Genomic DNA, 23,755 nt, shown 5'->3' with positions numbered 1-23,755 from the left:
TTCCTTTGAACTTAACTTCCTGCTGATAGTCCAAAAGTCGCGCTTTTCGGCCGATTGAATGGCTTCTATAGCGTGAGCAGCTTGCGTTGTCGAGTCGAGTGCGTGATCTAGTGGGCTATTATCGTCTGCTGCGGTCTGCACTACCACGTGTGTAAGAGAGGCAACGAAGTATTTAGTCTACAAAATATGTTTTAATTGTTATTAATTATTAAACTTATAAAAATGGGAAAATTTAAGAAATCTAAATTAGACGTAACTAAAAATAAACGTGTTACTCCATTCGACGAGCAAGTTGTTTCCGATTCTTTCGTCACCCCATCAGATCGTCAGCCAAGGCCTAATAAAAAGCGAGATGAAGTTGATGACAAAGTAAGTTTCCTTCAATTTTTAATCGCGTTTAACTATAATTATAAGCAAGAAAATTAAGTTTAACGTTAATTTCTTTAGTATGTCGATGGTAAACTATCCCAAAAAATTCTTAATCAAGCTCGGAAGCAACAAGAAGAGCTTGAGGAGGAGTTTGGAACTTCGTCAAAGAAAGACAAAAAGATGAAAGAACCTGTAAGGTTCACTACAAATAAAAACGTTGACGAAGATAGCGATGATGAATCTGTATGTTCTGATTTGGATGAAGGAGATACCAATTACTATGAAAATATTGTAAGTTTTCTGATAATTAAACTAGTTAAAAGTGATTAAATTAAACTTAGGTAAATCATTCTTGGTAGGAAATCAATGAGGATGACGAGAAAGCTCTAGAAATGTTTATGGTTGATGAACCTCAAGTCCGTCGTACATTAGCTGACATCATAATGGAGAAATTAACAGAAAAGAAAACTGAAATTCAATCCCAAGTTTCTGGTAAGTTAACTTATTTTTTTAATTAGCCTTATTCCTGATCAGCGCCATCTACCCATAGCGGCGACTTTGAGAACTACTATAAGCGGCAAGCCAACCAGATGTCGCTAAAATCTGGTGACGTCATTTTTGGTAAGACCCCGAGAGTGCCCGTCAGCGACGTCACTAGATTTTAGCGACTTCTGATTGGCTTGCCGATTACAGTAGTTCTCAAAGTCGCCGCTATGGGTTGGTGGCGCTAATCAGGAATAATTCTAATTGTGGCTAAGCCTAATTATAAAACCATAATTAAATTTAAATAATTTCACAGATGGTGGCTCGGTAATCGACATGGTCGACTTAGATCCCAGAATAATTGAAATGTACAAAGGAGTCAAACAAGTTTTATCAAGATATCGGAGCGGAAAACTTCCGAAGGCTTTTAAAGTCATCCCGGCTTTATCTAACTGGGAACAAGTGTTATATTTAACGGAACCAGATTGCTGGACTGCGGCTGCAGTTTATCAAGCGACAAGAATCTTTGCTTCAAACTTGAAAGAAAAAATGGCCCAACGTTTTTACAACTTAGTTCTCTTGCCAAGAATCAGGGATGATATTGCCGAGTTCAAGAAACTGAACTTTCACCTTTATCAAGCTTTAAAGAAAGCTCTTTTTAAACCTGGAGCATTTTTTAAGGGAATTATTCTACCACTTTGTTACGTAAGTATTTAAATTAATTAATTAATTATATTTTAATTAATATAAGTTTAATGTGTAATTTTTTTTTTCAAATTTTAGTCCCGATCATGTTCCTTGAGAGAAGCGGTGATTATTGGAAGTGTAATTGCCAGCAATTCAATTCCAGTGTTGCATTCAAGTGCTGCAATTATTAAAATTGCAGAAATGGATTATTCAGGAGCTAATAGCATTTTCTTGAGGATTCTTTTAGATAAGAAATACGCTTTGCCCTTCAGAGTCATTGATGCCGTTGTCTATCATTTCTTGAGGTAAAATTTTTAATTAATTATAGTATGGGAAGGTTTTTATGGGTGTAATAATTCTGTGGTAGGTAAGTATTAGCGGGAAATATTGTGATATCTTTGTTAATTGTAAAAGTTAGGAAATCAAAACTTTTACATATTTTGTGGTTAAAAATGGCGCCACTTTTGGGTGCGTTCAGTTAAGCCTATCAAAAAAAATCGGTTAGCATAGGGGTGGTAACTTGTTAGATTTCGGTTATTATCCCTGAACGCAAGGAAATCAAAATTTTTTACATGTTGTGGTTAAAAATGGCGCTACTTTTGGGTGCGTTCAGTTAAGCCTATCAAAAAAATCGGTTAGCATAGGGGTGGTAACTTTCTAGATTTCGGTTATTATCCCTGAACGCAAGGAAATCAAAATTTTTTACATATATTGTGGATAAAAATGGCGCCACTTTTGGGTGCGTTCAGTTAAGCCTATCAAAAAAATCGGTTAGCATAGGGGTGGTAACTTGCTAGATTTCGGTTATTATCCCTGAACGCAACTATTAAAGCGCGCCCTCGGCTACGCTGCAAAATGGTTTAACTCACGTTGCTTGCCATGCTATCAGTTTGTTAGTTTTAAGTTGTAAAAGTTAATGTTTTCGCGACAAATACTTTTATAAGGTAATAGAAAATTTCATTTTAATTTATCATAGCCAATTTCGTTGTATTGTCAAATTAATAATAGCATTTGTAACTTGAAACCTAACTTTCAATTGGGCAAATTCATACTTTAAGCCTTGGCCCTAATCCCTTAACGAACTTTGTTCAGAACTAAAATATTCACCACACAATTACGCAAATTAGGCAGCAAGTAGACAAAACCACGCTAATAAACATTAATTTCCCTGCAAATGCAATTTAAAGAGCGCGTAATTTTTGGCTTAAAATTCGGTAAATGACTTTGTTGAAGTTCTTTGTTTCCAAGGTTTGAGGACAAAGAACTTTAACCAAGGCTTAACTGTGATCATAGATGTTTGGGTCTTTGGGAACAAAGAACTTCAACCAAGGCTTAACTGCCATAAATCGTTCTAAAACATATTTCTCATCTCTCAATCCTGCAGTTTTAAGACGGACAAACGAGAGTTACCTGTATTATGGCATCAGGCCCTTTTGACGTTTGTACAACGCTACAAAGAAGACTTATCTAGTGAACAAAAAGAGGGTCTTTTGGAAATCCTTAGGATTCACATTCATCATCAAATAACCGCGGAAGTCAGGCGGGAATTACAGCAATCAAAATGTCGTGATAGTGAGATGTCAGAATCATCTAGTACCTTAGTAAGGGACATTGAAATGAAATAAAAACAACACAACAGCTTAACCAGGTATTTTTTTATTAATTTATGCCAATAAAAAGAAAAAACATCCACCAAAAGTATTAATTAGTTTTACAAAAATAGTTATACAAGGTAAGTACATAATTCTATTTAATAGTTAGTGCTTAATTTGCAATTGGCAGTACATCCCAAGATGCGCGCCAATCCCCAATGTTAAATAACACTCGTTCCGTGTTCCATCCCCATAACTTAGCATTATCCAAGAACCCTTTAAATTGAGTTTCAGCGAGCCTTTTAGATAATTTAATGATATTTTCTTTATTTTTATCCACATTTTTAATTAATGATGAGAGTTGATCTAAATTATATCGACTTCCGTGATTGTTAAATTGACTTTTTGATACCGCTAATTTTAACATTAGTGCTTGGAACATGGCTTCCATTTTAGTCTCTTGCGTACTTTCTTCGTGTAAAGTTATAGAAATCTTTAAACCATTCAAACTTTGTTTCAAGTTTAAAAAGTATAAGTCGTTAGAATAGCTGTTTCTCAGGTATTTGAAATCGCTTTTTGAAACTGCTAATTCCGATAATGGGGCGCCTAATTCGATGCAAACTTTATCGGGAAGAAATGATATCCATACATTCTCTCTTTTATTTATTGTTTCGACTTTTCCGACATCGCCACGTGAAACATAGTTAAAAACAGCGTTTTCATAACGATTTTCGTTAAAAACATTCATACAAACGCTTTTAACCGCTTTAAAATTGCAATAGAGATGAAGCCCGGTAAATATTACAAATAATGCCCAGGTCATTGTGGTATCCTCAGCTACGGTGGGTATTATAATTAAACTGCATATTAAGGCGACTAGATTCACTAGGGTTTCTTGACTCCCATCTTTAGCTGATACATCAGCCATATTATTATCAATGGCTTGATGTTGCGTTAACGCGGCTCTTGTTGCGCCACCCGCGACCCCAACTATAGATTTCATAATCCCAGATAGGCAGACTGTTAACGTAAAGTACGCTGGAAACATTGGAGAGATTAAGTCAAGGAATAGGGCACCGTCGTTTAAGACATCCGCGAAAAGCCTCCATTTTTTGCAATCCGAATCAAGTTGGGTTCCACGTTTCCACGTGAATAGTATGCGTCCCAGCATACCCGATCCGTCTTTAAGTAGCCACGTTATTGTAGCTGAGGTAACGGTGGCAGTTTCATTTCCGACCCCCACTCCCTTCAAAACGGCTCTTGTTGAAAGACCCCCAGTAAGGGAACTGCAGAATGCTTGCAAACTATCCCATATTTGATACTCGATGTAATCTTCGCTTACTGATTTCGGGAATCCTTTAGGCAAAAATACGTCGCGTAAAAACGAACGTATTGACACGGTTCGAAAATGGTCGCGACGAGATTCGATTATTATTAACTTTTCGTTAGAGTTTTGGGTTAAATATCGTCTAGCGCGTAAATTTGATGAACCGTATCGTTCCATCGCGATAATCTGTGTGTTTGATTGCTCATTGTTCATTTTTAAACGTTAATTAATTACTAAGATCGTTGTCGCTAAGCCTTTGAAATAATTAGCCCCAGTAGCAGACGGTTCTTAAGTAAGTCGGGAGATATTAGTTTAGTTCAAATCAGCTCAGCTGAATTGTGGTTTCCTTTGAGTTTGCGTCTGATATTCTATAAAATTTCATCGATTGAGACACAACTTTAATCAGTTTTCATCATAGTTAAAATTAATTAATCCATAATAAAAATCATTAATTTTTCAAGATAAAGTTCCTTAAAAATATACATCCATTTTATGGAGATATTAGTTCAGTTCAAATCAGCTCAGCTGAATTGTGGTTTCCTTTGTGTTTGCGTCTGATATTCTATAAAATTTCATCGATTGAGACACTAACTTTAATCTGTTTTCATCAGAGTTATCCTTAATTAATCCATAATAATAATCATTAATTTCTCAAGATAAAGTTCCTTAAAAATATACATCCATTTTATTTACAAAAAAAAAACGTTTCCAATCAAGTATCAACATATTTTTTTACAACAATTATTACTTGGCCATTAGCAAAATTCAAAAATTCTTGAGTATTTAAATTTTTGTCCGCGTAATTTAAATGGGAAGAAACATAATTACAATATTATGCATTTTGGCGAAAATTACATTATAATTATTATTATGATGGGTGAGGGGGGAATGTTATGTTATATTTAATGAATTTTCCGAGGTTGGTAAAAATTATTTTTTCTAATTGTCGACTCCTAAATAGAGGCACATTAAATGGAAGGGTATTTAATGTAATCCTGATTAAAAATATCTACATCTTTATTCACGATGTTTTCTCATACTATAAAAAGCTTAAAAATATATGATTAAAGTTGTTAATTGGAGTTAACTCGCGACTTCTATCTTTGGCAATTTAGTTAACACTAACAGCGGGTCCGTATTTCCAAAATGGTACCTCGCGTACTTCCTTAGGGAAGTTTATAATATTCTTCTAGAGAAGAGTCTCATTATAAAACGAACACTTCTCGTAATGATTAATTATACACTTCTAATTCAGAATAATCATAAACAGGCACACAAATATACAGGGTGTATCATCGAAAAATATACAAAAAGACTCGTTAGTTTCTCGGTATCAAAAATTAGCTGCTTTTGGCCCAATAAACACAAACCATATTTTTTATCACCCACTAGAATTCGCACTGTTGATTAATTGTATTTATGTAAAAAATAAGTCACTACTGTCCTTAATATTAATAATAATATTAATTAGCCGCCGTTATACACTATTGTTCAATTCAGTTCAGTTCTTGAAACGAAAGCGGTCGTTTATACCCACCCATATTTTAGCCGCGCAAAGATGTTTATTATTTGAAAGAGTTTTCCCGCCTTTTTCAATTTTCGTTACGTCCCGTAGTAACAAGCGTACATTATGGCAGTTAAGGCGGCTGATAGGGCACCCGTTACTGGTAGAGTTAGGACCCAAGCCATGGCGATGTTACGGAATAAACTCCAGTCGACACTGGTTTTGGAACGTACCCATCCAACGAAAACAATTGAACCAACTTTGCAATGTGTGGTACTGACTGGAAGGCCGATTTTTGAGGCCAGTAAAACCGTGGAAGCCGCTCCCACTTCAATCGTGAAGCCCCTGTTTCGCGCCAAAAACAGAAAAATGAATATCAAGGGTCGTATAATAAATAGGGTAGATGTATGATAACACGTGCGAGCGTGGAGTAACCATGACAGCGCGCTTTTATTTTTACGTGTGACGTATGTACGATGTGTTGTTTAAAAACAAATGCTTTAGGAAAATATTGGTCCGTTTGGGATTAAAATTTCTTGATTATTAGAGACAGTTTTAAGTGACATATTTTGGGGTTTAAAGCTTAAAATTTACGACTAATTACTTACTATGGGATTTAAAACTTAATTACGAAGATTATATTTAAGCCGATGTGTTAGAATTACGTTTTGAGTGAGTTTGGTTAATAGTCTATTTTTAATGAACGCTTTATGATCCCTTCAAGGGCGGAACTCAAGTGCAGTTATTTTAAGCCTGGTTTTTGGCGCCTTTTTATTGATTAAACTCATTATTAATTCTACCCTATCTTTCTATATCGCAAACGCAGTCTTCTCACGCAATTTCCCATTTATAAGTCAATGGAAAAACCAAGATAACTCTCTAAACAGCGCGTCTGACAGACAATTTTGTATTTTCAACCCTTAACACCTCTTTTTAAGTGTCCTATTATAGTTTGGTATTATTAGGGATAGATTTAATTTTAGGAGTAGGAATGGAGAACGGTTAGTATTTACTTCAGTCCGACTCATAGACCACCCAGTATAAGCGCCTCCAACACGTAACGAACAGTTTAGATTATCTTATTGGCGGCTCACTTAAACTACTTTTTGATAACGTTGCTGACGGGGACGGCGAAAAATACGTAATTCCTTTTTACCTCTGTCGCTATGACCCGCCTAGCTTCTTTCATACCCCCCACCCCCCTGTCCCGTGGAACGGGGTCCGGGACTTTGACGCGCGCCCGGATTACTCCGTTCTCCATTCCTACTTCTAAAATTAAATCTATCCCTGGTAATATCAAAAGCAAATAGAAATTTCCGAAAGTGAGGCACTAGAGTAGATGAAAACACTTGCATACCGGTGGGGGTATAAATATTGGCTAAGATGCAATGATTGTGAACCACATACATCACCCCCTTCTCAATAGCTTGTTTAAACGTTACAGAGATGTACTTACGATGATGGTGTAATCTTAGTTAAGTCTTCACCCATGGTCCTCATGACCTTTCGACCCCATATCCAAAGGCCGGCGCTTATACCTAGACCCCCGAAAAGTAATAGATACATCGGGGTCACTCCTGGTTGTCTAGCATCCCCCGTCTCGTAGATCATCCACAATGCTATCAGCGGACCAATCGCGTTACTGAACCAACCAATAGAACAATTAGTCAATGTGTATAACCAAGGTCAAGGGTTAATTTTGCCCTAATTACCTGACATCATTTCCACCGTGCGCGAAGGAACCGAAAATAGCCGTTAATATTTGTAGGAAACTGAATAGTTTAGCGACTTCCGGTTTGTCGTCTTGGATTTCGTTTGTATCCGGATTTGGAGACGGTGGTCTCTGTCAGATTGACGGAAGTGTTAAAATCATGGACTAACAGTGTCCGCGTTAAACCCTTTATCTTACCTCAACTTTAACTATTGTGACAGTACCACCTTGATTCACTGTACATGTATTTACAAGTGGTTGTTTGGGAGCTGTTAATTGAAATTACAGCTCAAATAAGTAACGTTTTGTTAGTTTGCAAAGTTCAAACACAATAAGTGCTTTAGGTCTATGAGTCTTATACTTCTCAGAATAAAATTCATTAACTTCTGACTGTTCTCACGCCCCTTGGTCGAATTTAACCCTTAACCTCCTCTGTTACTAACACACTCTGGATTCAGATTGCGTTTCGATTATGCAATTTTATTATTAAATTTAGGGATTAGGAAGATTAAGATAAGTCAACTTGAAACTTAACCCTCAAATGAGGAAATCGATCAATTCGATTGATTGTAAGCTTTTGAAAAGGATTAGTTTTTTAAAAATATTATCATTATATAATTTTGAGTGTGGGATTAACTTTAAACGATAATGATTATTTAATAAGTGGGATTAACTTCGATTGATAATAATTATTTAATATGTTGTTATGATTGTCTGAAGGATTTTTAGGTCAAAATAGTCTAATAGGTTTTGCTTTCACTTTGCAAGTTTAGTTGTACTTAAAAACCTTGAGTTTGCGGTTTTTTTAAACAGTAATTAAATTGCCATTTTATCAGTAATTTATAGTAATTTAGTTTTTCAACCTTTCTAAGCACAAACTAATCATTTTTACACACACAAAAACGTCGAGTAATTATTTTAAAAAGACATCTTACCAACTGGTTCAGGAACTTCGCCATTGGTTACACTGTTTTTCTGGTTTTCTTTCGCGTCGCCGTTCTAATATTAGGCATAAATTTAAATCAAATACAAAATTAGACATAATCTAAGTATGTCACCTATTTAGGTATAGAAATAGTAATTTAAACTTTCATAACTAATTTACCAAGAACTTACCGGAATAATATTTCCGTTGTAATTCTTGCCACCACCATTTTCACTGATTTTGTTATCGCAGTCTACTGGCGTTTCTGGCATAGCAACTTCCGTAGCTGAAAGATAATTATTAGGTCATTGTTAAATGCTGTAACAAATCTAATCCCGTTAACCTTATAAGTGAAAATAATTTAAAGTGCTTACTATTGGAATATGTAATGTTGTCCGTCTGAATTCGAAGTAACTCTAAAATACAAAAACAAACACAAAAAATTTAACATTTTAGCTTCGTTTTCTCGCGTATTGCAATGCCAATAGGTAGTGTACAGAAAAGTATTGCTGATATAAGGGATAGATTTAATTTTAGAAGTAGGAATTGAGAACGGTTAGTATTTACTTCAGTCCGATTCATGGCCCAGTATAGAGCCCCTCCCTCCAACACGTAACGAAAAGTTTAAATTATCTTATTGGCCCACTTAAACTACGTTTTGATGACGTTGCTGACGGGGACGGCGAAAAATACGTAATTCCTTTTTACCTCTCTCGCTATGACCCGCCTCTTTTTTCATACCCCCCTTTGACGCGCGCCCAGATTACTCTGTTCTCCATTCCTACTTCTAAAATTAAATCTATCCTTGCTGATGTCTATGCTGATAAAATATTCATAAAAGTTGGAAATTCTTATTATCTACCTTGAATTTGTCTTCTTTGCTTGGGAACAATTATGAACCAGACAATTAACCCGACCATGAACCCAAGACCCATTGATAGAAGTAAAACGTGCCACCATTCAAGTTCGTTGAATTTCAACACTGAAATTATTAACAACCATAATTTAGGGTCTCAATTTCTTTTGTCATTATTCCAAAAGAAATTTTATATTCTTTGTTGAAGTACTTACTGTCGGGTCCCTCGTGAACAACAGAGAAGATGTTGATCAAAATGGTGAATCCGTAGAAAAACGGTAAACACATTAGACCAGGTTCCAAGGGTTTCTCCTTCTTAAGGACCAGTTTTTGTAACATAAGGAAAAGACCAACTGTTACCAATCCTGACAATACTGGTGACACGAACCATGAGGCAACTGTGGTAGTAAAGAATTATTAAGTGTTAGTATAAGTGATATAATAACACTCAATGAAATACGTTTAATAATTAAGGTCAGGGTTCATAGAAACCTGGAAATGTCAGGGAAATATCAGGGACATACATGGGAAAAACCTGGAAATGTCAGGGAAATCGGTTTTCCAAAAGTTGTTATGAACCAAGCACTGAGTAGGTTAATATTTCCCAGGAACGTTTCTTATCAAAAACCGACATTGCACTTGTGTTAAGGGCCGACAAACGGCATTTAGGTTAAAAGTATATGTTACATTTGATTTAATATAAATCTGAATAATCTTATTTATTAAAAAGGGTTTCCTAAGTCAATTAAAACTGTCTAGATTTATATGTAATCCGACACCGTAAACATAATACATATTTTTAAGTAGGTTGAACCTGTCAATTTCACAGAAAACCTCTTGAGTTTTTTCAACTCCAAGACGAAACGTAAAAAATAAAATTACTCTGCCGATATCGGTTATCAAATTTCCCAAGGAATTACTTGAATTAAAGGCATATTGTATCTTTCATTTTGTTCAGGGTCTGGGGGAAGGATTCAAACTTAAAATCTTCAATCTCGTGCAAATGAAGAGAGATAAATAATATTACTGATAATAAATAATATTGATATAGGCCTAGCCTTCTTCTTGCACGTGATTTTGATACATGATGAGTTAACTTTTACCTTGCCGCAATAATACACCTTTATTTAGAGGTAAATTGACGTAAGTAAATTATTTGCACTTTCAGTGAAATAGCCCTACGTAATCTGCTTCTGGCTGGTTATGGGTAGGTTTTTGTTATTTAACTTGTAAGCTATTATTTGACCTACTTTCACTGCAATCTGATTCTGATTCACTTTAAACTTTGAACATGAACCTAAGAATAGCTAAGTTCCTAAAACAGAAAACAATATTTCCTAATGATGGAGTCAAGGTATCAGATACCTATAGAAACGTTTCATAGGTCAAAAGTTCAGAAGTTGTGTTTCTTCTTTAATTAATCCGACAGTAATTATTTAAAAAATTATTTAATCAATATTAAAGATTTCTTATAAATTTATAACTATTTTTCACCAAAAGGCAAGTTAAAACGTTTTCACACAATAGATAACATCTGATTTACCCATTGACTCGGTAACCAAGTAACATAATAGGTGCTTCACTATAAATATAAGTTTGATGACGTTCGTAGACGACCCCTAACAGTTCGATAAAAAAAATCGCGGTCTATCACCTTATTTTGCGATAATTCCAACAGAGGGGTTAATTACTTTCATATTGTAATGATTACAACACACTCAAGGGGTGGGGGGAGAAGGTAGAGTGTCTGTCCCCTCGGTTACCGCCAGTCAAGTACTTTAATTTTTTTTTATTTGGTTCCATTCATCAGAGTTTTGATAATTATGAAATTAATCAACACTATTTAAAGTAGTGAAAATAAATTTCCCAATACAAGCAGAATAGCTAAACGTAATGGGGGGGAAGCACAATTGATATATTTGTGAAGTGGCGAGCACTTCATTTGTAATTGGCGACCTTCGTAATTTAGAAGCAATTTTTGAACGATATGATAACATCGCGTCGTTCAAACAAACGACAGAAAAAATATAGCTTAGTTGTGAAATCTCGCAAAGTACTTCTTTCCGTTACGTGAAAGAGATAAAACTTATTTGTTTAGAGAGTTTAAGAAACTTGAAGATAAAGAAAAATAAGACGGCAACCTGGCATGGGAGATATGGGGTTACAATAATTCCTAGTGGCTGTATGAATTCCTGTTATTACAAAGTCAAACCGTATACATTCCTATTTAGTAGTCAATAGCTATTGTCATTACTAAGCCAATGATACTGATGCACCGATATTAAGAAGTTATATAAATTATTTCTGTTTATTACCTTTAATAACAACTGATAATAGGAGACCAAATTGCTTATCAAACAATTATTACTAAAAGAGTTAAATTATGTTTATCTATTTCTAATACATTCTTATTTAACACAAATAACGGATTATAATTTGTGGGTAGATTAACATTACCGTTTATGATAAAGTTACAAGTATTTACTTACCAATTTTGCCTAAGGAGTCCCATTTAATTCCCTTGAATCCTTTGGAAACAATTGAAAATCCTACGACGGCACCCACAATACTATGCGTCCCCGATATGGGAAGACCAAAGAATGTCGCTAAGATATTCCAAGCTGCACTACCTGCATTCGAAAAAAATACATTCGAGTTACGTTAAAATCTCTGCATGAGACAGTAATTCTTAATTTTATAAGTAACATAAACGAAACGGTGTCTGTCTGATAGTAATGCTTGAAGAAGTAAAGCACCATACTTTTAAAGAGTATGATATGCTTATCATAAGTTCATAAGATATGTTCATTCCATAAGTTAATCTCTGGTAACTTAGAAACTGGAGCTGGTCATGAAGTGAGTGAGGTAGCTAGTCATAGATTCGAGGTAAAGCGACATACGCCTTGTGACTGGGGCGCTGACAAATTTGGGCTTAGTAATGCAGACTAAATAGGACCTAGATGGAACTTGGTGGTCCTGCAAAATTAATTAACCACCGAGTGTAGGACTTCAATTCATGTCGCTTGTCGTTCACTGGAACTAGTTATCTCGAGCTGTAAGTCTCTCAGTAGCATTACGAAGTATAGTAACTGTCATACTTATGGAAGGAACATATATCTTATAAACTTATGGGTTGTTCTATGCTATACTATGACAACAATCGTAACAATGTCTTACCTCCTAACGCTGCTAAGTTTCCCAACATCAATTCTTTCTCGTTTCCAATATACATATCAACGTCAAAAATTTCTTTCCGAACCGTATCCGATACTTTGGAACCTGTCCAGGACACACATAGACACACAAGCGGTTGGTTAGAATACAGTTTCAAACAGACTCTTAAAATAGATTCAGTTGTGTGTGGGTGGAAATGCTTTTCTTTTACCTAGAAGTACTGCTCCGAGGATTTCAAATATTGTCGCTAAGATACAAGCTTGTCTTAGTGTCAATACTTTGGAGCCCACTGATGTTCCGAAAGAGTTAGCCACGTCATTTGCGCCGACTCCGAAGGCCAAGAAGAAGGCTACTATGAAACCCACTATGATGATCCATAGCGCTTCCGGCGCGTAAGCCGTCATCGTATCTAAAGATTAAATTGAAATTATTTAAATTTTTTTATTCGAAGTTAAGTACTTCACCATCTTCAAAAGGGGGGGGGGAAGGGCCAAGTGTTACTATTTGCCTTTGCGGGAATACATACAGCTAATAGGAATAATTGTGTAGCGAGCCATTTTCTCAACATATCTAGGCGGATTTTGTAGGAGGAGCTACTTGACTAACCATTTTACCTCGCGAATTTATAACCTATCTCGTTGCAAGTTACGCCTGACCTCGGGTTGCTGCTAGCAAACCAATGAAACGACAGTTAAAGATGTCAGAAAATGAGGCGTGGTTACGAATAGTAAGTTCTCAAGCCCGGTATACTCTCAAAACCCGCATAGAAATTAAATATTTTAGATATGGAGGCACAATGATTTCTATTAGCTGTATGTGTTCCTGGATTTTTTTTATAACCAAATAACTTCCTATTAACTCCAATAACCATTAATTTTTATTACAATTTCTAAATGTATATGTTCTTGAGTTACATTTTATCTCAAATCTTGAATATCATTAGGGGGCAATTAGAAGGAATATTAAGCTTTACGACTTGAGTTCTTTCTTTCAGATTTAAACAGTATATTTTTGGGTTTCGGTTCGATCCAGTTTTGTATAATCATTATCTTAATTGGACTTAAAACTCCAAAAATATCGGTTCTTAAAGATAAATTTTTATGTCGCCAAGTTCTTTTTATTATTATCGCGCACGTGTTGCGAGTGCTTTTTTTTAAAAAAAGGAAGAAAGTTGGCGGCTTGATTGGCTGAAGAAAATTAGAGATATATTCGTAAATAAACTTTGTTTAATCTTAATCTTTGTAATTTGTACCCTAAAAGACTCAACGCCGTAAAGTCTGCCTGATTTATATCGTAGCTGCAGCTACAATATTATTGTTTAGTAATATACCATCTATAGACAATGCTAATACCATAGCCCTATAATATTCTAAATTAGTTTTGGTCTGCCTTTGGGGCTTCCATAATTGGCACTCACTGCCAACATGAGTTACACTTACTATTATAGAGGGACAAAAATTAAAGGTTTTTCAACTCCTGATCCAACCTGGGGTCCGCGGACCCCCTAATACTTTTTTTAGCGTCTTAAAAATTGTTGTATAATTAATATAAAATCTCATAATTTGAAATTGCCCGATATAATGTGATATAACTTTGAAAGCAATTGAATTATAAAATATCTATATTAGAGGGACAAACATTAAAGGTTTTTCAACTCCTGATCCAACCTGGGGTCCGCGGACCCCCTAATATATTTTAGCGTTTTAATCATTTTTTTATAATTAATATAAAATCTCATAGTTTGAAAATGCCCTATATAATGTGCTATAACTTTGAAAGCAAGTGCATTATAAAATCCAAAATATGTATCTTAATTTTAAACCCGATTTCCAACACAGTAAACCTTATATTTCTACACCTTACACCTCAAATTAAAAGGCTTGACCATTATGGATATATTTGAAGATTTGAAGATTCTCAAATTATATTTCTTTGAAATATTTTCACTGGCTGAGTGGTCAGTTATACCCTATTATAAACCCATAAAGGCAAGCTACGTTTCCATAGCAATGAATATCTAGAAACTACCCATAATTCCTAGAGAAAATCTCGAGAACAGAACTAACTACTTACGTTCAATTCCAGACGGTAGATAAGGCATTTTGTCGACCGGTCTTATTTGCTTTGCCGTTCAAACAATCTTCTCTTAATATTTTCCCAGAAATGAGAATAAATCAGTTGGTGTCCACTTCAATATCTTTTAGTTCCTAAACATCCTAAATGAATAACAAAAATTGATCTTGGCTATTATTAGGAGTACACTTTGGGTTTGTCTTTTACTAAAGGAGCCGCAGCTCAAGTTCAAAAGAGGATAGTCTAGAACGCAAAAAATAATTTGAACTTCACTCTTCAATTGAGTTCGAGTAACTGAAGTGATTCGCTTTTTGGTATTTGGAGTATATTATACAGGGGTTATTAATTTCTTATCTTTAAAAGATGTAATCTTAATTCTTTCGTCCCCTCCCTAAACGCAAATAGACCAATGGGAGACGTAGTTTTGTCAAATTTCCCCCTCCCCCTTTTGAGTGTCAATAATCAGAAGTGAATCAATTCAACGTTATAATTTTTATTTTTATCATTATCATATTCAATAAATGTTAAGTGGAGTTCCATGCGTATTTTGAAAACTGAGTATTGTACTACGTCATACATAGTTCAAGTTCTGCAGGGTAAATTTTTGAGGGGTTCAAAGGTTAAGAGAAATTATGAGCCCCCTGAATGAATGAAAATATTTAACATTAAAATGAAATGAATGAATAAATAAATTTGGTTGGTATTGTTTGAAGCCTGGTTAAAATGAATGTTGACTGAAAACTGAAACGTCATAGTTCAAGTTCTGGGTAAATTTTTGAGGGGTTCAAAGGTTAAGAGAAATAATGAGCCCCTGAATGAATGAAAATATTTAACATCAAAATGAAATGAACAAATAAATTTGGTTTGTATTGTTTGAAGCCTGGTTAACCTGAATGTTACGAACCCTGATGTTTAAAAAAAAAGAGGTCCTTTCCGCGATTTATACCCCAAAAATTTCGAAGACAGGCCAGATGAATTATGTGTCTAGAAAAAGAGAATTTACCAGTCTGAAGGAATACAATAGAATAGAAAAGAAATTCTTCGTATTTCAAAAAGTTGAAATCCTCCGATTTCAATTTAAACGGAGTTAGCAAGCTCAGTAATAATTCACAAATTAGGGACAGGTATGCTACGTTTGTCACTCATGGAATATTATTTCGTTTCTAGCGTGTCTTCAAAGTAGAAAAATTCGAGACGTAAGTTATTTTATTAAAGAGGTATCTCTAGGAAAGGCTTTTCAAATTTAGAATAATGGACAAGGTCAAAATGTCTGCTATATCACCTGACCCATGACCCCTCACATTCATCGCAATGCTGTATTATTATAATTGTTTTTTCATAACTTTTAGTTTAATTTGAAAACCAAAGTCGAACTTTTACTTTGTTATCTTTAGAATTTTCCATTCATTTTTAACTAAATACGCTAACACTAAGTGGGCAACCTGTACTTAATTACTTATACTGGCATTAGGAATGCATACATCTAATTGGAATCATCGTGTAGTTAATGGTATGTTACCATGTAAAACATGATAAACAGTAATGTGTTAATAATACTTGTAATTATTATGTTTATTAAGCTACTTTCTAATTACATTTAAATTTGTTTACATCCTGGTGAATGAAATTACGCAGGCGCGTAGATCAAACACTTAATTTTTTAATTTCCTTTTTAAGATAGCGTGGGGTTCATTAAAGGGAAGATTGATTAATTTTATGATACAAATCTGGTCTAAATAATTCGAGATGGGGTGATCACTTTGTTTTAAGTTTAAGAACCCATATGGAACCTGAGAACCTTCAAATATAGAATTGATCTTGCATAGAAACCAACACGCCATGTTAGGTTAGGGACACAGCAGTACGGGGGAACCCCTCCCACCTAACGTCATACCCCTGCTTGGCAAATCAGCTTTACACCCCAACTAGCCTTCCACTTAATTAAATCCTGCAGCATGTAGCTGTAAAGGGGAGGAACCTTCTTCAAGCCCAGCCTTTTTGCTGTTTGGCTATTCCCGGATGAACTCGTCAAACATACGTTCTCGGGTTTTATTTGGGTTCTTGTTAAAACCGATTTAGGTCGCTAGTGAAAGTGGTTGAATTTTTAGGTTTGAGGTTAATTAGCTACTTAATTGCTTCTACTCTCGGGTTAGTCATTCAATCATAAGTTATAATCGAAAGTCACCAATATCTACTAGTTCTCTAACTCTATATTGTGTTGTATATTTGCGCTCTTCTACCCTTCGAAAGTGAAGTGGCATTTCCTTCATAAATCCTTTAGGCTTAGGGGTTGGCAAAATAAACAGTTTTCGAATGAAGTTGTGACTTATGTGTGTGAGTGAGTGTTAGCTAGGCCTTGGTTAGGATCAGGCTTAGCGTGGATAACCGGCATCCGTCTCCGAGTATGTTCTGAAGGCGATGTTTCTAACCGCGGTTTGTGTATTTCCGTACTTTTTCAAGTGTGTTGAAGGACGAAAGGAACAATATTTGAACTTGTTTCGTGTTGCCTCGTTTGCTTAGAGTGTCAAAAGCAAGTATTGCAGCTTTAGCTTTAACAGAAGTTTATAAAAGTATTTTAAAAAGAAGTGATCCTATTTCAAATGTGAATTTAAAATTGTTTTCTACCGTTCAAAGCTAGTTCATGTTATCTATATTTATAGCTATATATGAAAAGCAGGAATGCATACAGCTAATGGGAATGCTTGTGTAGCCGTTTTCTCAACGTATCTAGGCGGACTTTGTGGGAAGGGCTCTAGACTAAACATTATCTATGACGAATCTATCTCACGCACCCCTGGCCTCGGGTTGCTATCAACACATGAAATTACAGTTAGAACTACGTCATAATTATGACGTGTGACGGATCGTTCTTAAGACCGGCCCACAAAACCCGCCTAGAAATTAACGTAGCAGATATGGTTGGCACAATGAATTCCTATTAGCTATATTTATTCCAAATGTAAAGGGACAGTTATTCGACACTTCTCCGAGAAAATTATTATACACTTTATATTTATCCATATCGTCCAAAAAAGATACGTGGTTTCGAATGGTATTTAACACTCTGTTGGTCTTTTTCCATCGACAACCTTCCGGAGAGAAGGCTCAATTACTGCTGTATTTACCAAGGTCGGAGACTTTAAATTGATTTCTCGGAACGGTAGACTTTTGGGGATTCTATATAGCCTATCCGTCAGAAGAACCCGATCTTAAATGGTTTAATTTTTTATATAGAAATAGTGTTTCTTTAGTCCATTAAATTTTACCCTTTCCTATATAGTGTCTGTCGTGTCGTAGTGTAGTTTAGCTATTCGAGAGGAGGGAGACAATATCTATTGGGTTTTTTTTTTTACTTCCAAAAGCAGAAGGAGACGCAATTGACATCCAAAACTAGGATATTCTAAACCACCTAGTTTACAAGGTCAAGGATATGGAAACAGTGAAAAAATATTGTAGAAAGATTGTAATATTTCCTAGTTTATGCATGGAAAAATATTCAGAATTATATTTCTTTTTTATTTGGATTAACTTCAGTATAAGTGTATTTATCCTTAAGCCTTGTTTTGTCAGAAGTACATACTCTTCCAGAGGAAAAGGTTTGGATGAGTACTTCACGCGTGATTAACTTCTATTTCGACTCCAACCTTGAAATTAAGGGACCATCCAAATTTGGTTGGTAACATTGAATCCCTCTCTAGCGTCATTGCTTTCATGCACATACCCTAAATTAAGCAGACGACACTGAGCCCCTCCCCTTTTTAAAATGGTCCTTCTTACAAAAGTTGGATTTATTCTACTATTATCATAAGTCTATCATATTCTCCATAAGTTAGGTGTGAAAAGGTGCATGCATTACTCCTCGAAATCAACTTAGACCACGAGACGTTCTATGTCTTGCAAACTTATAGGGAAGTATTATTATCTTATGCAATGAAAATTGATAAGAATTTTTCATGCATTCTTTAAGGGGTTGTGACTTTGAATGTTGAGAGAAAGAGGGAGAGCAAGGTCCTTATAAAAACTACAGACTAAAGGACAATCTACCGACAAGTCAGCATACAGCGATGATAAACTTATTGGGTTTTATTTTTCCTGTTTTTCAATCGATTTGTTTATACTATAAGTTATGCCAACAACAGCTAAATATTTCAAAAGAATGAAAGTTCTTTGTGAAAAAATATGAAGACGATAGACGCCAATAGATAAAACTTAAAAGATATTCATCAATTTCCGAGAATTTATTAAATTTCAACCAGTTATTGGTCGCGACGAAGTGGCGAGCCTTTCTCCCCATTTTTTTAACGACCGACAATTATTTAAAATCAAATTTGACGATCAAGTTCAAATTTAAAACTATGAAATTGTCACCAAGGCTGTGATGCAGTTTAGTCTGCTTCAAAGTTATCAGTCCCGCTCCAAATTTTGATGGTCTGTATTATTATTGTTTAAGTTCCTATAGAGCTATTTCAGAGGGGGTAATGGCTACGTCACCAATGCTATTTGCCCATAGAGAAAACCCTCATAAAATGTCCCGCCCTACACTCAAAGGCAGGCCCAATTTTCGTAGCAGACGAAATTTTTCCCCCACTGAAATAGCTCTATAGAGCTATCTCAGTTGTCACGTCAGTGTCTAAGTAAAACGTCACGAGCTTAGCTTAGTTGGCGGCCATGTTTGGTACCGCCTTGGTTGGTTCTATGGCCGGGCAAATAGCATAGATGACGTCACACTAAGGCTTCTGAAATAGCTCTACTTATGAAATACCAGGGATAGATTTAATTTTAGAAGTAGGAATGGAGAACGGTTAGTATTTACTTCAGTCCGACTCATAGCCCAGTATAGAGGCCCTCCCTCCAACACGTAACGAAAAGTTTAAATTATCTTATTGCCTCACTTAAACTAAGTTTTGATGACGTTGCTGACGTTGACGGCGAAAAATACGTAATTCCTTTCCACCTCTGTCGCTATGACCCGCCTCTTCTTCCATACCCCTCCGTCCCGTGGAAGGGGGTCCGGCGGGACTATGACGCGCGCCCACATTACTCTGTTCTTCATTCCTACTTCTCAAATTAAATCCATCCCTGGAAATACTAAATGCTAAAATTCAAGGTGAGATCTAAAACGAAAATTATATAAAATAATACTACACGTTCATCAATTATAGCATAAAACAGAAACATAAAAAAAAAGTGTTGCATACTTTATCAAGCTAATCAGCTATCTGTCTACTTAGACTTGCTTGCTTTATTTTCGGGTTTAAGAATTTGAACTCAATCGTATAGTAAACTGCCAACGAACCCAAGGACCCCAGGTGTAAATAAAGTAATCTTTACATCGAAACCTAGATTATGCCACGCATTCCCCCCTCTAGAGCCTAAATTGAATTTATGTCAACGTCGCTTGGATCTACATTGTATGTACTACCATACGAGGTGCTAATCACTATCAGATTAGCACTGTTTAAGGTACATTTATCAAAGCCCTTTACGACAAATTACTCCGAGTGTCTCTCCCCTTACTCATGGCACGCGGGTCGAACCCATCCTGAAGACGCCAACATGACTATTTCCACCTTGGAATCATCCCAAAAAAAGATCCTAGAAGATTGTGTGCTTCTTGTATACCACCACGTAATACTACAGTATAGTAATATTGTGTTTGTTCATTTATACTTTATAATATACTGAAAGGTTAGGCGGAGGGATATACTTGATGTTAAACACCATTATAAAAGAAGTGTAGTGTTGATGAAGTGTGTTTGAATGTGTTGGTTTAATATTTTGAAGGCGAAAACCTTAAAAATAAACATTAAACACACAGGCTGTTTTTCAGGGGATATTTGGTTAATAACCCTATAACGCCTAAGTATGGTTCTACCGTACAGGCTTACAGTGTCGATAGTGATCATATTATAAAGGCTACTTCGCAGTATGAAATGAATCATACCTTAATATAGATTCCCCTTTTCAAAAATCAGGGGGTAAACTAGAATCTGGTCTTTGAGCACCTGGGATATGTCGACATGGCTACAAACAATACAGACCAAATTTGGAGATGGACTAGTAGGTAATTAATGTCTTTAGGTCCATCCTTTTGAAAAGGATCCATATTGAAATCGTAGTTTTTAAAATTAAAATAAAATAGATCTCACATCTCTATAAAATTACTTCCAAATTCCAATATATTTTTTTTTATAAAAAAGTTCTAAAAGTTGCAACTTTTTAAATTCCTTGAGCGTTATCTTTTCAATCCGTCGTATGTCTAGAACCGAACTAAAACTGCGTTACTTAAGAATGATCGTAAAGTCGTTCAGGGTCACCATTTTTAAGGTTTCCCTTCTAGACCTGAGACATATACATGCACCGCCGGAATCAAAGCTTCACATGAGAGACAACGAGGTTTTCAAATAAAAAAATAAAAAAGGGGTGTCTTTTAAATTGGAACATGAGGTTTATTTGAGCTATTAGCGGATTAGACTGGTGTCAGCCAGACCTGTCATGTAGACAAGTATTTTAAATACACGTAATCCAAAGGTAGACTAGTAAAAGAAAACCAGTGTGACCCAGTTCTTTAAATTAGGACAAAATTAGAAACAATGAGAATAATCAAAATTGAAAGTTATTTACTTTCGTGGAGCTAATCTAATGTACTTTTGATTCTATCCATGTAACAATTAGGGTTAACTAATTTACAATTACAAGTGAATTAAAAATTGCTGATTACCTTAGTAATTATAAGGGTTTTTTTAAGAAGGATTAGAGCGTAGATGAGGTTTTATTGTTTTCTTCGTGATTAGATTCTAAGTAAGTTAGTATGTCATATGATGCTTTTTTTCGTTAATATATACTTATATATATATTTTAATCTTACTAATCTAATTCCCACATTATACTTAATTATCTTTGAAATTAGTTAATTTTACGACGTACTATTTCCACTCCATTTTTAATCATCCTTGTTTTTACGTAGAAAGTTGCTAATCAATCAAATGTTTGCTAGTTAACAAACAGCGTTAAAAATAGATGAATTTATTAAACTATTACATCGCCTTTCTTAACCAATGAAGTTTAAGAACGGTATTATAACTGAGACATAAGTTGCGTACTTATGAGTAGGTACTTTACTTATGGGTGCAGTAATTCCAAAAATTGGATCATGAATTAAAGGGAAAGTATCAGTAGAATTTTTTTTAAAATAAAATATAATATAAACAATTCATTGAAACCCGATCCGAGTCGACACCAGTCGCACCACATTAGTTACAAATTTAAATTATTGTTTATATTAACTATTAAATCCAAGATAGATAAACCCGATTAAAGTTCTAAAAATATTAAAATAATAATATTAAACAATCGCGATCGTAAAAATCATTACGATAAATTTAGACCAATCATTATGCACTTTTAGACTATACAGATAAGCGCGTCGCGTCACACACGAAAAAAATACGAAAATTATTGTAATTGAGCAGACTTACTGATTGACGTTTAATTCTAGAACTCGTTGTCGAAGAAAGACCATCTCTAGCTTTGATTCTACTTTATATAGAAGCCCAAAAATTATCTTAAAAGCAAAAAAGAATTTAGAGAAAAACGCGTGTTAGAAATTATTCCGGACTTTATGCAACTGCAAGCTAAAAATGTTTCGGTACTAGCTCGGAACTGCGTACTCTCTCTAACCAACAAGCGAATTCGCCAAAACGCGAGCGACTAGTATTCTCTTGGTTTTAAAACACGGATCTATAATGGTTGTATATCACGTGTGCTTGTATGTAGTATGGTTGCAGTTCCATTCTGACAGCCTAGGAGGCGACAAAAAGCGCGCCAAAAATATTATATATATATTATCGCGAGGGGTACGTTACTAATTAACGTTTATGGGGAAAACATTATTGAAATGTATTGATAAAATCATAAGTTTATATAAGATAAGTATGACACTACCTATACAAGTTCGTAATGCTACCGAGAGACTTACAGCTCGAGATAACTAGTTCGAGAACGATAAGCGACGTGAATTGAAGTCCTACACTCTGTGGTTAATTTTGCAGGACCAAGTTCCATCTAGGTCCTATTTAGTCTGTATGTACTAAGCCTTTGACAGTGCCCCAGTCACCAGGCGTCACTTTACCTGAATCTATGACCTACGTCACTCACTTCATTCATGACAAGCTCCAGTTTCTAAGTTACCAGAGATTAACAAACTTATGGAATGAACATATCTTATGAACTTATGATAAAATGAAAATGTTGGGGAGCCCGCGGGCCCCATCTTGGATGAAGAGTTGGAAAACAGTTTCCCATATCTTTATTTCAATTCAATTTGATGTATTTTACATGCATTTTAATTTTGATTGAAGTTTGTTGTAAAAATATCTTTTTAGTGTCTTGTCCTTCGGTTGGGGTTCCACCACGTGTCTGTAGGTTGGCGCGAGTTCCTTCCAGTACCAGTAGAAGATTAAAGGCCCGCGACACGAGGTAACCACGTGCCTTATATACTTCCGGAATCACGTATTCTCTACCGCAAACTTCCGGTTTTGAGACACTCTCGATATTATTGGAAACGTGCTAATAAAAACAATGGACTTATCAAAAGAAAAAAGACAGTTTTTTTAAGAGAGTTCCTTAGTCCAGTCTGATAACAGTCATAGAAATTTACTTGGGTCAAGTCAACTTAGTATGCCGGGGGGAACGAAACTGTTAACTCTAATCAGACAAATTGACGCTATTTTGAAAACGATTATCGTGTTTTGATAATTATAAGTGTTTATGACGCGCGCTTAAACTTCCTGTGTGGAAATTTTCATATTTTTGAAGAAAAAAAAAAAACGAAAACACCAATTTTTAATATAGACAGTCTAACTGGCGCTATTTTGAATTTTTCCTATAGAAAATTAATATCATTTCGATCAAACTTTCAATAATTAAACCTTCTTTGACGTCATCTGTATCGTTCTAACCTGAGGGATGAATAAATTAGTTTAAATTGATAAAACGTTCCGAGATTGCCAATTAATTTTTTTTTAATTTTGATATTAATTTAAGTAGGCCTAG

At 35.2% G+C, this 23,755-nt stretch overlaps 3 protein-coding genes across 4 annotated transcripts; 1 reads left to right on the top strand and 2 right to left on the bottom strand.

Moving 5' to 3' along the window:
• Positions 1–106: 106 nt before the first annotated feature.
• On the top strand, positions 107–3,183 carry bys (Bystin). Its single transcript, XM_089846233.1, has 6 exons — positions 107–369; positions 448–660; positions 729–861; positions 1,169–1,557; positions 1,636–1,844; positions 2,924–3,183. Exons 1-6 carry the CDS (start codon positions 223–225, stop codon positions 3,162–3,164), a joined length of 1,332 nt encoding a protein of 443 aa, XP_089702359.1. The 5' UTR covers positions 107–222; the 3' UTR covers positions 3,165–3,183.
• On the bottom strand, positions 3,180–4,984 carry LOC149654664 (RUS family member 1). Its single transcript, XM_089846231.1, has one exon. The coding sequence runs from the start codon at positions 4,669–4,671 to the stop codon at positions 3,304–3,306; it is 1,368 nt and encodes a 455-aa protein (XP_089702357.1). The 5' UTR covers positions 4,672–4,984; the 3' UTR covers positions 3,180–3,303.
• Positions 4,985–5,120: 136 nt separating this feature from the next.
• On the bottom strand, positions 5,121–22,483 carry NaPi-III (Na[+]-dependent inorganic phosphate cotransporter type III). 2 transcript variants are annotated; one of them, XM_089846222.1, is made up of 14 exons: positions 22,180–22,483; positions 14,702–14,844; positions 12,840–13,037; positions 12,632–12,733; positions 11,944–12,084; positions 9,670–9,852; positions 9,461–9,580; positions 8,973–9,014; positions 8,790–8,884; positions 8,609–8,672; positions 7,872–7,942; positions 7,675–7,805; positions 7,419–7,604; positions 5,121–6,307 (listed from the first exon to the last, which is right to left on the bottom strand). In XM_089846222.1, exons 2-14 carry the CDS (start codon positions 14,727–14,729, stop codon positions 6,061–6,063), a joined length of 1,608 nt encoding a protein of 535 aa, XP_089702348.1. In that variant the 5' UTR covers positions 14,730–14,844; positions 22,180–22,483; the 3' UTR covers positions 5,121–6,060. The 2 variants fall into 2 exon arrangements, with proteins under 2 accessions (XP_089702348.1, XP_089702349.1); XM_089846223.1 differs by lacking the exon at positions 22,180–22,483 and having other exon boundaries at positions 14,702–14,997.
• Positions 22,484–23,755: the final 1,272 nt, after the last annotated feature.

Source organism: Phalangium opilio, unplaced genomic scaffold (assembly GCF_054372755.1).
Source record: "Phalangium opilio isolate 3A_F unplaced genomic scaffold, DU_Popi_V2 ptg000079l_1, whole genome shotgun sequence".
Lineage (NCBI taxonomy): Eukaryota > Metazoa > Arthropoda > Arachnida > Opiliones > Phalangiidae > Phalangium > Phalangium opilio.
The sequence above is the reverse complement of the archived record's forward strand: the minus strand, read 5'-3'. Positions and strand labels throughout refer to the sequence as shown.